Source organism: Solanum stenotomum, chromosome 10 (genome assembly GCF_019186545.1).
Source record: "Solanum stenotomum isolate F172 chromosome 10, ASM1918654v1, whole genome shotgun sequence".
Taxonomy (NCBI): Eukaryota; Viridiplantae; Streptophyta; class Magnoliopsida; order Solanales; family Solanaceae; genus Solanum; species Solanum stenotomum.
The window spans coordinates 2,766,474-2,783,905 of NC_064291.1; the positions used below are offsets into that span (position 1 = coordinate 2,766,474).

Sequence of the window (17,432 nt, forward strand, 5' to 3'; positions counted from 1 at the left end):
GAAAATTCAATAATAGAAGAAATGAAATTAGTGAAAGAATGAAGTGTTAGTTGGTCAAGAACTTGCATGTTCAAAAAATGTATGTTGTAGAGATAAGGATGTTGAAATGAATGTATGGACATAATAGGAGTGACAAGATTAGGAATGAGATTACTCAAAAAAAGGTGGGAATAATCTGTGTGGCAATAAGATTAGGAAAGTCAGACTAAAATAGTTTGGGCATGTGCAAAGAAGGTATGCCAACACCCCAGTGAGGAGGTGCGAGAAGTTGGATGTAGGAGCACATAACTTTAAATAGGGGGAGTTGTCTTATACTTATCGTACCCTTATAATTCTTGTTATATGTTGTTTATTGCATCTCAGTTATCAAATTATTTTATTATTGTCACTATTTTTTCTCTTACAAACTTTATATTATTTTTCTTTTGATACTATAAAGTATTGTGTACACTCTATTATTCTCAAATCATCCAACTTTACGAAATTTCACTAAATATGAATATGTTAGTATTATTCTTCTCAAACTTTATCTTAACATTGCATGGAATATATTATTATCATTAAGTGATTTTAAAATAATATGTTTTAGAAACAAACATCACGCAAGTTGAATTGAAATTCCAACCCCACTAATTGCCCAACCTTTTTGACTTTTTCTCAATTATAAAAAAAAAATATATTATTCCTTCAACACTAAAGAATAAATTATAGTAATTCTTCCAAAAAGACAAAATCATGACGAATCTCAATAATTAAATTAAATTACAAATAAAGATAAGGAATATTCTTCTATTTTTCAAGTAAAGTAAAAGTATAGTCAAACTTGAAAATTTCTAAACCATCTCGATTGTCGTATTAAATAAAAAGTAGTCAAAATTTCCCAAATTTACATGCACACCCCTCAACTCCCACCAAACTATTGACTTTTCTAATCTTTAAGTCTTCTCAAATGTCAGTTCCACCCCTCCACTATCTCGAAATTACAAAAAAAGCCCCTAAATCTCTAACCCTAATCGTTCTCCATTTTTCTGTCCTGTTAACTCAAAAGCCATCATTCTCTCGCCGGAACTTCCAACTCCAGCGCTGGCGCTGGGGACGTTGCCGGAAATCGTGGTTTGAACATGACGATGTTCTCCGCCGTAAGTCACAATAAGCATTCCTGGATCGTCGGTGGCTCTCTCTACGTGCTTTCTCGCCGGACATCCTCTTACACTACTGCATCGGTAATATCCCCTGAAAATTGAAAAAAAAATGAAGTTTAGTTTCAGATCTGAAAGTTTCATTCGTAAAAAACTGAACCGTGATGATTGATGATGGTGTTTGTGTAATTACCTTGGGTATGGTGAACCTTTGATCGGCTTTTGACCGTACTTTCTCCATGAGTATTCATCTGCCGGAATATCAGCGGTTTTTGAACTGATCGCCGGAACTCTGATCACTTTTTTTACTCGAGATTTCCTGTTAGAAATAAATAAAAACAGATTAGAAAGTCTGAATTTACATCGGAGAGGCAAAAATGTGTTAAGAGATTATGAAGAGACTACCAACCTCTTTTTGCAGTGACACTTGCCGGAGCTGGAGGTTCTACCGGAAAATTCATCAGATAGATCATGATCGCGACATCTTTTCCCGGCGATTGGCGGCTTCCCGGAGGAAACAGGCGGACGAGGAGGTAAGTTCATAGACGAAAACACTTTCCCGTTTGATACACTTCCTTCACCTGTAATCGTCGACATAAACGACGACGATGTCGTCGAACTCGCCACCGGAACAGCTTCACATCCAATAGATTTACCAACTTTCCGTTTCGTAAAATCAAGAGTCAACTCCTTCGATTGATACTTCTCAACCGGAACATTCACCGGCGCTTTCACCGCCGGTACTGTTTCCTCCGCCGGCGTTGTCAACGGAGATAGAGTAAGAGCCGTACATGAATCATCAGTAACCTGAACCGGACTACGTCTAAACCGGGCATGACCGGTCCGGTTCAAAATAGAAATAACCTTCCTAAAATTGTTAACAGTATAATCAGTTATCTCTCTACAATCCGGCTGAACCGTTTGGTTTTGCTGTTGTTGAAATGAAACGAACCGGATTAAATTATCCATTGATTTTAAACCGGCTGAAGCAGCTTCTTGTAAAGCTAACTGTTCTTTCATATTTGTATAATTTAATAACTCTACAGCCATTTTTGTTGTTGTTTGATTTGCAGAGATGATGAGAAGAAGATGAAGAAGAAGAAGGGTATATATAGGTAGAAAAGGATGACCGGTTGACCAGGTAAGAGTCAAATCTTTTGATCTAACGGCTGAGATTTATTTAAAAATATTTCTATTTTATTAAAGAAAAGACAAAATAGTAGCATGCTAGTTGACAGCTTCCATTAGCTTTATTCCAAGGGGAAAATGGTGGGATCCAATGTATAATAATAATAATAAAAAATTGTCCTATATTTTATATGAAGCATATTATATCATAATATATTACTCCTTTTTTCGTTTCATTTTATATGAATTACTAAGAAAGATATGTGACACATTAAAAAGATAAAATGAATATTTTAAAATTAAATTGTTAGTTAATATAAAAATGTGACGGACTAAAAAGAAAAATAAGTCATATAAACTGGAATGAAGGAAGTATGATTTATCATATTATTTGAAATTAGTGTGAAATGTTTTTTATTTTTTTGAAGTTTAGGAGATTTGAAGTGGGTAAAGAAAGGGATAAAATAGTAGGTTGAGTAGTATTTACGTGTGAGTTAGTTACTTAGAGCACCATATTGTACAAATGAAGATTATGGTAATCTTGTTGGTATTTATGAATTAATTATGTTTATTTTTAAAAAATTAATGTTAGTTAAGGTTTATTTTCTTAAATTAATTTGGTTTATTTCTTGAAAATTAATGTTTGTCGAGGTTCATTGCTTCAAATTAATTAGATCCATTCCTAAAAAAATTAATGTTAATCAAGGTTCATCTTCTTGAATTAACAAGGTCTGTTTTCTATAATTAAAGTAAGTCAAAAATTTATTCCTCTAGATTAAAGATTTTACTATGTAGACTTGTTATTCACTTATTCTTATACAATCTATTGTTTCTTAGTGGTATGAGCCATTTTCATAACGAGTCACTTCCGTAACGAGAAACTTATCAACTCTAAAAAATAAAATTGAGAGGTATATCAAATCATTTTCCCTACTTGAATTACTTTTTCTATGAATAGTTATGAACTTTTCTTTCCTTTGAACTGAAAATCTATCGAAAATAACTTTTTTTAAGTCTCCCTCCACCACCCGCACACTTCACCACTCACTACCATCCATAGAAATTATGCTTCTTACTTTTCCTAGTTGACTTTAAAATGGTAGTAGCACATTAAAGAATTAACAATAATAAAAGGAAGCCCACTTGAAATGTCAAATTGATACTTATATTATAAAAATATAAATATCAGGATAAAAAAATAGAGAATAAAATCTTTAAATGATTTGACTTTTTATATTACCCAAATTAACAAATAGATTCCCAAAGTTAACATTTACTTAACAGTTAACTTTCTCAAAAAAAAAAAGTTAACATTTACTTAAATAAGAAATAAAAAAATAAAATTAAAGCAAAAGAAAGCTGACTTTTCTTCTTGGTGGAAATCACATGGGAAGCACAGATCCTTTTTTCTTCTTTAGTTGACCAACTTTTAACAACCGGCTATAGCCGGTAAACTATTTTCCTTTAATCTTAATCGTTAAATTATATCAAAAGTGATCAGACGGTTAGATTTGATTTTTAGGAGTTGACGTAGACTTTTATTGAAAATCTAAAAATGTCAACTTCAAAAACGTATAAAAACTTGACACGTGAAAGGCATAAACTTAATGCGCCTTTGAAGGAAAAAAGAAGAAAGAGAAATTGGTTTATGTGAAGGAAAAGTAGTCAAATGAAAGATAGAGTTGACTTGACCAAGTGGGAGGTTGATATCGGATATCAATATTGAGGTTCTGATTAATTCAAATTCATTTCGTATAAGATTGAATTAAGGTAAAAAGTTTTTATTGTCAAATTTGTTTTCATAACTAAGATTCAAACTTAGAATCTTTGGTTATAGGTGAATGAATTTTATCTAATTTTACTATAGTATTTGATTGAACTTTTTTACTCCTTCGATTCATTTTTATTTCTCATGTTTTGTTTCACGTGGGTCAAGATTAGTTTTTGGAGCTAAAAATGTTTCCTTTTGTCATAATTTATGTCTTTTTTTGAATTTTGAGATTTAAATGAGTCTATTTTTTATAGTAAATTTTTCATATATTTTTTAAATATTTTGACATGAATTATAGTATTTTTTTACGTAGTTTACAAAATATATAAATTTTATTTAATTTTTTAAAATAATTTCATGTGTAAATTTTCGATTAAATTTAAATTGTTTAACTTTCGAAAAATGAAAAGTGCCACATAAGGGATAGAGGGAGTATAACGGTGTAAGTTATAATTTTTTTTATATTAATATGAGGAAAAAATATATTATAAAATATTAATAAAAATTCAAATGATTTGACTTTCGAGAAACGAGTATGGTCCATCTAGTATGTTATTAGTCAAACGAACCAATTTAACACGCCAAATGAAGTTTGTTGTACCATGCAAAATTTCTCCCTGTTTTATGATTATTTTTGTCTACTTTTTTCCCAATTCTTGGGGTCATTTTCTTTGTAATACAAACAATTTATTGTGTGGTGTTAAATTATCTAAAAATCGTTTTAGCTCGAGAAATATTTTGAATACATTGAAAAATGTTTTTTTAATTTTTTTATTTTTTATATTCGATAGATAAATAAAAAATATTATGCTAAACATATTTGTATATAAATTAAATAAATACTATGAGAGACAGAGGTGTGGGATGATGAAAATGAAGTGTGTTGTAGGGTGATGATGATATTATTAATGCAGAATGTCATAAGTAGAAGAAATTGTTTTCCCTACTTTCTCTAAGGAACTCATTTTTAAGGAATTTGTTTTCTTAGATAGTTTCTTTTTCAAAATTACTTGATCAATTGAACATGTGTATGGGGACGGTATCATGATTCCGTAAGGGAATTCAATCGAACTCTCTTAATCTAAAAATAATATTCTATATATATATAAGGTCAAAATTATTTTTTATGTATATATAATAAGTATTGATGCTCCTTAACTTTTTTGTGTGTTTACCTTTTTATATTTGAATTTGTCAAAGTGAAAATCTGGATCCGACCATTTATAAGTATTGATTGCTTAAATTTGTTGTGCATTACATTTTTTTTTTGGCGTTCGTTCATGATTAATCACTTTTTAAAGTCTAAAATGTTTAAAGAATTCTTGTCAAAGTCCTATAAATATTATGTACTTCAATACATGTTCTAGTCCTATACATAACATTTTAACAAAAATACAAAAACTAATCAAATCGTATGAATATAAAAAAAGAAACATAGATGATATGACGATTTTAAAAAGTCTAATTTTACTTATGCCAAATAAAATAAGAGTAAAATATAAATATAACCTAAATTTTACATTAGCTAGTTTCTAATGTAGTGTGCTCAATGTAAATTTTACTCATAATGTATTGAAGAAGACTTCTCGAAGTTCAAAGGAGATACTTTATTGTTTTAATTTGTTCAAAAGGATTGAATCTTTTGCTTTTAATAATTCATTAATTTAGTTGTCCATCCAAACTAATACTTGGGAGCAAGTTTTATAGTCTCTTTGACCAAATTCATTTTTAGAAGGCCAAAAATGCCCATTCAAAACTATTAGACCTACATTCATATACTATATATATATATAGTATATTTATATATTTAAATAATTAGGTGTTTTATTATTAATTAAGAATTTTCTATCATATATTGAGAAAGATACACCTAGATACATGTATTTGCTATTAGATACACTAAAATAGGGAAATAGATGACCAAGATGGGAAGGAAGCGAGCAAGATAGTCATGTATCCCAGATACTTACGAATCACACTAGATATACACTAAATACATGTATCTTTATGTATCTGGTGTGATTCACATGTATCTAGTCTATATCAGATACATAGGTGAGTGGCAAGTGAGATTTGTCTATGTATTCTAGATACATGGCAAATCTACTTGTATACAATATATCTAGAACAAATTACATCTAATTTTTCACCTCTTGTATACCGAGATACATGTATCTCGAAGTATCTGTATTCTGGATGCACCAAAATCTGGTAAGATTAGTAACAATACAAATTAGAGTGTATCTAAGTACTAAGCTCCTAAACTAGTGAAATTTCTTCAAGTTTCCGTTAAAAATACCCTTCAATTAGCTAAATAATTTAAAAATACATTTCTTACTAACGTTTACTCCAAAACAAGATAAATGCTCCAATTTTGACCATGAACTATTTGGAAATGGGACAATTTTATATTGTACAAATGGTATTAAAAAATTTCTTTTTAATTTGTTTTTCTGATTTTAACTTGATACAAAGTTTTTTTAAAAAAAATAAAAAAAACAAAAAAACTTTTGAATTTTGTGATTTTAAACTAAAGATATGTCAAACGTAGCAAAATGTCTTTTAATTTTGTAGTCTTAAACATGTCATGTGAAAAGTTAGAATTAAAGAGTTTTTAAGAAAGGAAAGAAACATTCATTTTAAAATAGATCAAAAAGAAAAAAATAAGACAAACAAAGTAAAACAAAGAGAATACTATTTTTATATCAGAATACAAAATTTATATTTGTATATTATATAGTATATATACCATGAATACTGCTAATACTTGTATGTTAAATAAGACTCACAGAATATCACTGATATTGTATACTAGTGAAGAGCTGGATCCAACATATCTATAATTTATCTTGCATCAAGTAACATTAGTGCCTAATTCTGATGATCTAATCCAGAATCATTTGTTCATCTTAATTAATTCATAAATTTGAAATTTAAATTAACAGAGTTTTAGTTAATTATATTCAAAAGTTCATTAAAAGTGAGATGACAAATAAAGATTCAATCATCTAGCAAATAAGTTAGGAATGACTCATTGACCATGACAATTTGTTTGTTACTTTCCACAAGAAATGAATTAATAAAATAATAGAAAGAGGAGAAAATAAAAGGAGATTCAAGTCAAACTTTGCTACTTTAATTAGAAAAAGAAATTGCAAAATACAAATCAACTTCTTAATTAATTTTTATGACTCTTACATTTAACCAACTTGGAAACAAATTCTTCAATATTTTTATCTGAACTTCCTCCTTCATCCACAGCATTTCTAGCCATTTCCTTCCATTTATTTGCATTTTCCCTAATTAATTTTCCTTTCTCTTCTTCCATCACTAGTTTTATACATTCTTCTATAACTTCTCTTCTAACTATCCCTTTTTCATCTTGTTTGGCTCTAACACCTATTTCCCAAACATCCTTCACAAATTTTGCATTTGTTGGTTGATCTGTCCATTGTGGCATTGCCACCATTGGCACTCCCAAACTAATTGCTTCCAGAGTCGAATTCCACCCACAGTGTGTCAGAAAACACCCTATTGATTCATGTTCCAACACTTGTAATTGGGGACACCATGACACCACTAAGCCTTTTTCAATTGTTAATTCCTCTAAAAAGTCCTTGGGAAGTTTGGATTCTTCAGTAGACCTAACAACCCACAAGAAGTTGTTGTTGCTATTCTTCAAACCCCATGCCAATTCTTCCATTTGATCACCTTCTAATTTGGCTAAACTTCCAAATGATACATACACCACTGAGTTAATTGGTTGATGGTTTAACCAATTTAGGCATTCATTTGTCATTGGTTTGAAGATACTAAGGCCATACTCTTTGTCATCATGTAGTCTTTTGTCTAAATAGATTGATGGTATTGTTGGTCCAATTGTCTTGATTGGATAAATCTTGGACATCCAATCAATAACCTACATGTCAAACAATAAAAACAGAATAAGATCTCATGTAACTATATGAATATTTTGTTCAATAACTTAGGTGACTAGAAAATGAAGTCTGAGGTATTATGTGATTTAATTCCTTCAATGTTTTCTCTACTGTTAGTGGTCGAGTCAGGATTTTCACTAACAAGATTCAAAATACGAAGAAGTAAACATATGAAGAAGTAGAGGAGATTCAACATCTACTATCTATACATAAAAAAAAAATACTCCAAAGAATATGTTACCTCTTTCTCCAACTCATAGAAGCTATTGATTAGGACCCAATCCACTTTGTCAAGATTTGAGAATTGATTGACCAACATTTCAAGTATTCTTTCTGCTTCAGGACTAATAACAAAAGTAGGTACATCTGATGCCTCAATTGTACTTGAAAATCCAGGAATTAATATTTCTTCATCATTTTGAGTAGGTGGAAGTTTTATTACCCCTTTATGTACATGGTAATAAATGTTATCCACTGCACAATTTTGTGTGAAAAATGCAGCACTAATTAATCCAAAATTCTTTGCAACTTCAACAGCCCAAGGGAGGAATGGATCATATACTATGCAATTTACAGGGCAACCACTATTTGCCAATTTTTGAATAAGTTGAGACAGAGTATCCGAGCCAATTTCTTTGAATCGTGTAACATAGGCCACGAAAGATCCTGCTTGATCGCGACCACCATCATCATAGCCATCAGATATGGCTTCGATTGACATAGAAGCTGGCAATTCTTTCATGTTTTTCAAAAAGGATTTTGTGAGTGCTATAGTGATTTTAACACGTTTGGATTGTAAACGTTTGGAGAATTGGAGCATTGGGTTNCTCGATTGACATAGAAGTTGGCAATTCTTTCATGTTTTTCAAAAAGGATTTTGTGAGTGCTATAGTAATTTTAACACGTTTGGATTGTAAACGTTTGGAGAATTGGAGCATTGGGTTGATATGACCTTGGACTGGATATGACAAAATCAAACAGTGAGCCTGGTGAGTAGTCATCTCTTGCTACTTCTCAATTAATGGCTGAAGGAAAAATCAATCAAGAAGAAAGATGACTTTATGATATAACAACTTAAGCTAAATAATTATCTGAAAAATCAATCAAGAAGAAAGATGACTTAAGTAAAATGTAGAAATCGTTTTCTTTCTTCTTAAAATCTTATGCAACTTCTCAATTGAAGGAATGACAATTTATGGATGGGAAAATCTTGTGGTTCTTATAGTTAGTCGATAGAGTTGAAGTGTACAATTTGGATCAATATGCCTTACAAAGTGTGTTGGCTTCTTCCTATTGTATATTCCAACTTTTTATTGCCAACATGTGCAATGACATAAGGCAATTATTGGGTACAATGTACTAGTGACATCTAAATCTTACCAATACTAGTTATAGGAGCTCGTGGCAGCATGAACTCAATATATGTTATTTTTTTGTCTTAATTTATGTCATGCAGAGAAATTTGAGGGTAATTTCTTTAGATAGTCACTCTTGTTTGAGAATTTGTCCTATAATATCACTTTTGTTTTTTTTAGGATTAGAATAGCACCCAACTATTTCTATTTTCCTCAAAATATACTCCTCTCCTAATGAAATGTCATGAAATAACTTTATTTTAACGATAAAAATAAAATCAACTAATAAATAAAAGTTGAGAGATATTTTTATCCTTTTCCCAATATTAAATGGAAAAATAGGTCAATGTCTCAACTAAAAGTCTATATCTTTAATGGGGAAATACAGGTCACTATGTAAATATTGTTTTTTTTTTGTGTCCAAGTACAACAGAGAAAAAGTACATAAAATAAGCAGCAAGATACTTCCAAAAACACATTTAAACTATTTGTTTTTCGAGTTTCATAGCTAAATTGTTGTGAGTATGAGAAATACAGTTTAAAATTTACTTATTAGTTTGACAAACACAATATAGATATGGGACTAATTAAACAAAAGATAATTTAAGTATATTTTTAACTCAAGTTTTAAAGAACAAGAACTAAAAAATATCAAAAATACTCTTTGCCATACAAGTAGGCATGTTGACGAAGACATGCATACTTGTAAACTCTTCTATAAAAGTAGTAACAATATATTGTTGATACCAACTTTTATTGCTCAGAACTTAGTGATTGATTCCTTTTTTTCAGTTATGGGTAGGACAGAGGTTGACAATGACTTTACTCTAAGTGAAAAAGTCATCGTTCATCAGACAATACTGTTGGGTTATGGCTCGTGTTCCAGCCACAGGCCCATGACCTAATTCTATTTTTTTTCAATCCTATTTGGAAAAGATGGAATTTTAATCTTATTTGAAAAATGATTGGAATTTTGGTCCTATTTGAAGTAGGTTTTGATTTTAGAAGAAAAACACCAATTCGTTATCTAGAAATTATCATTTGAGAAAATTATTCAATTGTTCATTACTATTTGCACAAAAGAGAGATTTTTGAGAGAATTTTCAACAAGAAAGAAGAGAGAAGAAAATGATTATTTTTCTGTAGTCTTTTTCTCCGACTCGCAACCTTTAAATCATATTTCCTAATTTGTTAATCGTTTGATCAGACTAAAACTTTTAATGAGTGTTCCTAACATCTTGGTCTTTGGTTTGGAATGGTGTCTATCAGATTCAGTGGTCAACATAGTCCAATTTCAAGTCCCGAACAACAAACGAGTTTGGGTGTATTCTTTCTATTTACTTTTGTTGGTGTATCTATTGCTTTTGTGTTTCACAATTGTTGTGTAGCCATTTAGGAGAATATTTTTAACCCTCCTATTGAATAGTGAAACAATTTGGATCTCGACGATTCCTTGATTATTATCTTCGATTTGAAGGATTTTTCCACATAAAATTTGGTGTTTTTGACTCCCAGTTCTTTAGTTATTGTTTGTGTATAACTCATGCTCAGATTTATAGTTCTTTTAGTTTCTCATATAATTGTTCATCTCAGTCCTTACCCTGCATATCAATATATTCCATATATTGACTCTACTTTGCGATATATTGTTTTATGATGTAGATTTTAGCATCTTGATTCAGATTTGCGAGAAGAAGTTCCACTAAGTTCCTCTACTTTTAGCATTGTAGTGAGTCCTCATTGCATTCAGAGGACTTCCGTTATGAGTGACTATATTTTATTCACTTCAGTTGTGTTAGTTTTTCAAGTAGTCTGAGGTCTTGTCCCGACAAATCGTTTTATTCAGTTTAGAGGCTTTTAGACATTAGTATTCAATTGTAATAGACTTATTCTTGAACTTTATTTCAATTATGCTTTCAATTTATAGCTTCTGCTTCAGTTTTCATATGCTATGCTTAGATATGATGTGTCAAGGGTTAGCTTGGGATCACTTGTGGTTTCATGTACCATGTCTCGGCTGTGATGTAGACTCGGATCGTGATAATATATAATGCCAAAGCCTGATCCTCTCATGGAACCATATCGCATACCTGATTCTCTTACGGAACCCAAATCAAATTTCAGTGTCATACCAGGCGTGGTATCCGAGTCAATCGTAAAGGCCTTATATTATGGACTCTTTTATGTCTTGACTACAAGTATACATGAGTCAAATCTCAACAAAATACCCCATCCTTTCCCGGATAGCCCTAGACCTCACCTAGCCCAGATTTCATCTAAGACTGATCTAGCCAAAAATTTCAAATTACTATCCAAAAAACTTTTCTGGCCCAATTTCTTTCCCTATGGACCTATTCATAACGATTGGGTTAGATTGTTGAGCATGTATAATGTATTATAACCTCGAATAAGTTAGTAAGTTAATGTGATATTTGAATTAGTGAAGCAATTTTGTATAATTAAAATAATATTCATGGAATATAAGTCAAGCTTTGCTACTTTAATTAAAAAAAAGAAATTGCAAAATGCAAATAAACTTATTAATTATTTTTTATGACTCTTATTTAATTCCATACTTAAGAAATAGTCACCAACTTGGAAACAAATTCTTCAATATTTTTATCTGAACTTCCTCCTTCATCCACAACATTTCTAGCTATTTCCTTCCATTTATTTGCATTTTCCCTAATTAATTTTCCTTTCTCTTCTTCCATTACTAATTTTATGTATTCTTCAATAATTTCTCTTCTAACTATACCTTTTCATCTTGTTTGGCTCTAACACCTATTTCCCAAACATCCTTCACAAGTTTTGCATTTGTTGGTTGATCTGTCCATTGTGGTATTGCCACCATTGGCACTCCCAAACTAATCGATTCCAAAGTTGAATTCCACCCACAATGCGTCAGAAAACATCCTATCGATTCATGTTCCAACACTTGTAATTGTGGACACCATGACACCACTAGTCCTTTTTCAATTGTTAATTCCTCTAAAAAGTTCTTGGGAAGTTTGGATTCTTCAGTGGACCTAACAACCCACAAGAAGTTGTTGTTACTATTCTTCAAACCCCATGCTAATTCTTCCATTTGCTCAGCTTCTACTATCGCTAAACTTCCAAATGATACATACACCACTGAGCTAATTGGTTGATGATTTAACCAATTTAGGCATTCATTTGTCATTGGCTTGAAGATACTCAGATCATACTCTTTGTCATCATGTAGTCTCTTGTCTAAGTACATTGATGGTATTGTTGGTCCAATTGTCTTTATTGGATATATCTTGGACATCCAATCAATTACCTACATGATAAACAAAATAAGATATATCTTGAATCTCTTGATTTTTTTTGACATGTATTCAAAGTTTCTTTGAGAACATTTATTAAAAAAAGAATTAACGTAAATAGTCGTTAGACACCCTTTTAAGAAAAACATTCAATATATAGTCATAATCATAAATTCTTGCTACCACGAATACTATAACATCCTTAATGAACATATGATTTTGTCAGTTCATTTTTTATATTATGGTTGAAAAGACCGAAGAAGCACCAAAATAGAATTTTTTTTTTTTTACCTCTTTCTCCAACTCATAGAAGCTGTTGATTAGAACCCAATCAACTTTATCAAGATTTGAGAATTGATTGACCAACACGTTAAGTATTCTTTCTCCTTCAGGATTAATAACAAAAGTAGGTACATCTGATGCCTCAATTAGACTTGAAAATCCAGGAATTAATATTTTTTCATCATTTTGAGTAGGTGGAAGTTTTATTACCCCTTTATGTACATGGTAATAAATATTATCCACAGTACAATTTTGTGTGAAAAATGCAGCACTAATTAATCCAAAATTTTTTGCCACTTCAACAACCCAAGGGAGAAATGGATCATATACTATGCAATTTACAGGACATCCACTATTTTCCAATTTTTGTATAAACTGAGACAGAGTATCTGAGCCAACTTCTTTGAATCGCGTTAGGTAGGCTTCATATGTTTTTGCTTGGTCGATGCCACCATCATCGTAGCCATCAGATATGGCCTCGATTGATATTGAAGTTGGCAATTTTTTCATTTTTTTCAAGAAGGATTTTGTAGGTGCTATAGTGATTTCAACATGTTTGGATTGTAAACGTTTGGAGAATTGGAGCATTGGGTTAATATGGCCTTGAAATGGATAGGGTAAAATCAAGCAATGAGCTTTGTGACTAGTACTCATCTTTTGCAATTTCTCAATTGGTCACTCAAGTATTATTCGTTGAAGGATGGGAAAATCCTGTGGGGAAATGTGGTTTTTATACTATAAGTTATAATTTTTTATATTAATTTCTTGAAAAAATATATATAATAGAAATTAAATATTTTTGACTATGGTCCATATTTTTGAATATTTTTTAATACAAATTATGATAAGTAATTCAAAATGTGTCTATTAGTACTTATGAATATGGTCCATATTGCCAAATTATTTTTGAAATACAAACAATTTATTGTGTGGTGTTAAACTCTCGAAAAATTGTTCCAGCTCGAGACTTATTTTGGATGCATTGGAAAATATTTTATAGTAAATAAGATGATTTTTTAAAAAAAATATTGTGTTTGATATATAAGTAAAAAAAAAATATCTTAAAAAGTGTTTGTATTTCATTTAGAGAAATACTATGAGATACAGTAAGGGGTAGGGACGACTCTACAAGTCTAAAAGAAAATAGTAGCCTTTGTTTTATTTTAAAAATAAAGGGTTTAAGAGTCGCTACTTAATTTTTAAAGAAAAATCAAGAAAATTATTTTTTCAAAAGATTAAAACAGAAATCCATGAAAATATTAAAAAGGGGGTTCTGAGTTCATATTAGCATTTCGAGAAGGGTTTGAAAGCACCCGAAACCCGCTAACATGCGATTATCCGATAATTAACTATTTGGCTAACATTTAATGAAATATGTATACTTGACTAAATNTAAAACAGAAATCTATGAAAATATTAAAAAGGGGGTTCTGAGTTCATATTAGTATTTCGGGAAGGGTTTGAAAGCACCCGAAACCCGCTAACATGCGATTATCCGATAATTAACTATTTGGCTAACATTTAATGAAATATGTATACTTGACTAAATAGAGGGAATAAACATCTAAAACTTAAAATCATTTTTTAGGGGAGGGGGGAAATATTGAAAATATTATTAAGTGAAATTTTAAAGTAAATTAAGTAGAGAAAAAAAAAAGCATGGTTATTTAGTTTTTTTTTTAGAAAATTCCGAAGTGACTATCTTTTTGGGAAAATCGAATTAGGAACTTTAAAATTAGCTAGCAAATAAACAATTGAACAAATAAGAAATAGATAAAAGAGAGAGAGTGAGAGAGAGTCTTGGGCCCAAGACTGGGTTTCTGTTCGCCTGGACCAGTACTTGGGCCTAATTTTTATTTTGGGCCTTTGACCCATTTTGTACCTGTCCTAGGCTAACAAAATAATAGCCCAAACAAATGGACCTTCTAGCCCATTAATTACAAAATACAATGGACAAATTACTTAGCTTCACTCATTTACTTACCTTAATAACCATTTATTCCTACTTATTTCAAAATTTTCAAAAATCCCTTATTTTACCTATGTATTCGCATGTATCCCGCTATGTGGAATGTATCAAACGCTATGTATCCCTAATGTATCCCGTGCACAACGCTATGTATCCCGCTATGTGGAATGTATCAAACGCTATGTATCCCGTGCACAACGCTATATATCCCGCAAACATCATTTTTAAGGAATTTTTGGTAAATAGAAAACTAGAAGGGATATAATGTTATTTAGTACTTATAATATGTGGTTCCTATAATTTATACAAATACAATTGCTGAAATTTTAAGTGGGCTTTTGCCCCTCTTTCTGCCATATCACAATGTATACAACATTTATACATCCCTTGATCTCACTCCGAACACTTGCATTTCAGCTCTCGGGACCCCTTTTTTTATTCCATTGGCTGGCCGACTCGAAAAGGAAAGGGTTTGAGCCTTTATGACTCTCTTGAAGTGCTAAGGGAAGGAGGAGTTCATAGTGAACTCGGACAGATTTCACATGCAAAACAAAATAAGGGAAATGAGTTAATACATAATTCAATCAACATAAATGCAGGAAGGATAAACTAATTCACAGGAAAATACACACTAACTCAAGAATGTATAACTTAACATGTAATTAGTCCATACATTAAGACATAAAAAAGAAAAATGACAACTTTAAAGGAGCAGTTAAAAGGCCCAGTAGTCACTACTCAAAGTTAATTATCCTTAATTGTGGGCAATGACGAATGCTTACTCATTTAAAAAAATAAAAAAAAATAAAAAATAAAAAAATAAAAAATAATATATATATATATATATATAAAGTGAATGAATTTAACAGAATAAGGCATGAAGAGATACTTCTTATAATGAAAATCAAAACTAAAGGCAATGAGAAGAAACATTATCTTTTCACACATTATCCAAAGTAATAACAAGATGACCAAATTGATTAAGAAGTGCTAACACTATGATTGATGCACACTCACAATACTGAGCGAAATCAACTGCTCGGCAAGGTGAAGTTGAAATAACACGCTAACTGGAAACTTCTCGAAAATCCAAAGAAATCAACGAATTAACAGGGGATCTTACCATTGAAGCTTGAAAACGAAATTAACTTGGGCATAAAAAATAAAGGTCAAGCTCGGAAACTAAGTCAAAACAACCATGTCTTTAGAATAGTAATTAGTCATAATAGATACTCATGTTCATTGACACACAAACAGTAACCTCGGAAAATAGGATCATCAATACTCGAACAAAGAATAAACAGTTTAAAACATAAGCACATTTAGACATCTTAATATATGAAAGACGCTTAATATCGCAGGAAATTCGAATAGAGACCCAAATCACCCTAAAGAAACTAAATGAGAACTAGAAAGACACCAACTAGCATAGAAAGAAACAAAGTAAAACTTTTAACGTACTAACAGATTTAGTCAAAACAGATCAAACCAGACTTGTAACTGACTTTATGAACCTAATCAGATAAATACAAAAAAGAAACCTACTTGACTAGATGATTTCCACATTTTAAGGAATCATACGGAAATTTACAGCAACCTAAAAAAGGAACAAAGCACTAAAATGCCCGTCCAAATTCCAGTGAACAAACAACAAACAAGCATTTCTATCTATTCAAACACACAAGCGGAAAATAGAGAATGATTAGAGGTTAACAAGAGGCAGAGTTAAGCATAGAGATTTTACCTTTTTTGAGGCAGCGACGGGGACTCGAGCCACTGAAGATGATTCCACCACCAACCTCTTACTTCAATAAACCCGGAAGGATGACGAACGGGAGGAGAGAGTAAAAAGGAACTTGAAAATTAGTTTTACTCTCTATTTCTTTGAGTGTATTTTGTATATATTCTCTGTCTCCTTTCAAAATCTTATACGTTGTTCTCTATGTAGGTAAGTTCTTGCCAATTCTTTCCAATTTTTCTTTCCACTTTTCTCTAGGTTTCTCTGTGAAGCTAGCCTCAAATCCCCCTCTAGCAGCAAAGACAACAGAATATATATAGAAGAAGAACTAGGGCAGATTTGGGGGGAAAGGGACGAAAATTCGAGTTCAAGGCCCATTCCAAATTCAAAATCGAAAATCTTACACAATTCTGGGGAGGCAACCTTTTCTCTGAAAAATTCACCCCATTCCAGAAGAGGAAAGGGAGATGGACGGACTAGATTGACCTCTCGTCCTTAAGTGCCGACGTGGAGTAATCTCGTGGCTACAAGGACTAAGGCGCAGGTGCTTTTGCTGTGCGGAAGAAGACAATGAAAAATCACAGTACTGCTCTAGCGTTGACGCCGCTTGGTTTTGTTGTTGTCGTTTGCTACATATTAACGTTAGAATGAGTTGTGAACTGCTCTTCGTTGTTAACGTTGAAGCACACGTTTCTAGGTTTCTTTTAGAATTGGAGTGGGCCGGGTTAAAGGGGAAAAGGATTGGGCTGAAATTTGGGTCGGTTGGGAATAATAGAAGTGGGTTGAAATATGGTGTGAAGTGTGGGCTGGGGGGGGGGGGGG

The 17,432-nt window shown here is 31.4% G+C and overlaps 1 protein-coding gene and 1 pseudogene across 1 annotated transcript; both read right to left on the reverse strand.

The window, feature by feature from the left end:
- Positions 1-802: 802 nt before the first annotated feature.
- On the reverse strand, positions 803-2,215 carry LOC125842465 (probable WRKY transcription factor 11). Its single transcript, XM_049521760.1, has 3 exons — positions 1,549-2,215; positions 1,333-1,458; positions 803-1,233 (listed from the first exon to the last, which is right to left on the reverse strand). Exons 1-3 carry the CDS (start codon positions 2,187-2,189, stop codon positions 996-998), a joined length of 1,005 nt encoding a protein of 334 aa, XP_049377717.1. The 5' UTR covers positions 2,190-2,215; the 3' UTR covers positions 803-995.
- A 9,689-nt stretch (positions 2,216-11,904) lies between these two features.
- On the reverse strand, positions 11,905-13,557 carry LOC125841497 (UDP-glycosyltransferase 74G1-like; annotated as a pseudogene).
- Positions 13,558-17,432: the final 3,875 nt, after the last annotated feature.

Excerpts from the sequence above, each read along its gene's own strand:
- LOC125842465 (XM_049521760.1), bottom strand. The coding sequence starts at position 2,189 with ATGGCTGTAGAGTTATTAAATTATACAAATATGAAAGAACAGTTAGCT. Across the intron at positions 1,459-1,548 it reads AAGTGTCACTGCAAAAAGAG|GAAATCTCGAGTAAAAAAAG; the intron begins GTTGGTAGTCTC and ends TATTTCTAACAG. Across the intron at positions 1,234-1,332 it reads AAAGGTTCACCATACCCAAG|GGGATATTACCGATGCAGTA; the intron begins GTAATTACACAA and ends TTCAATTTTCAG.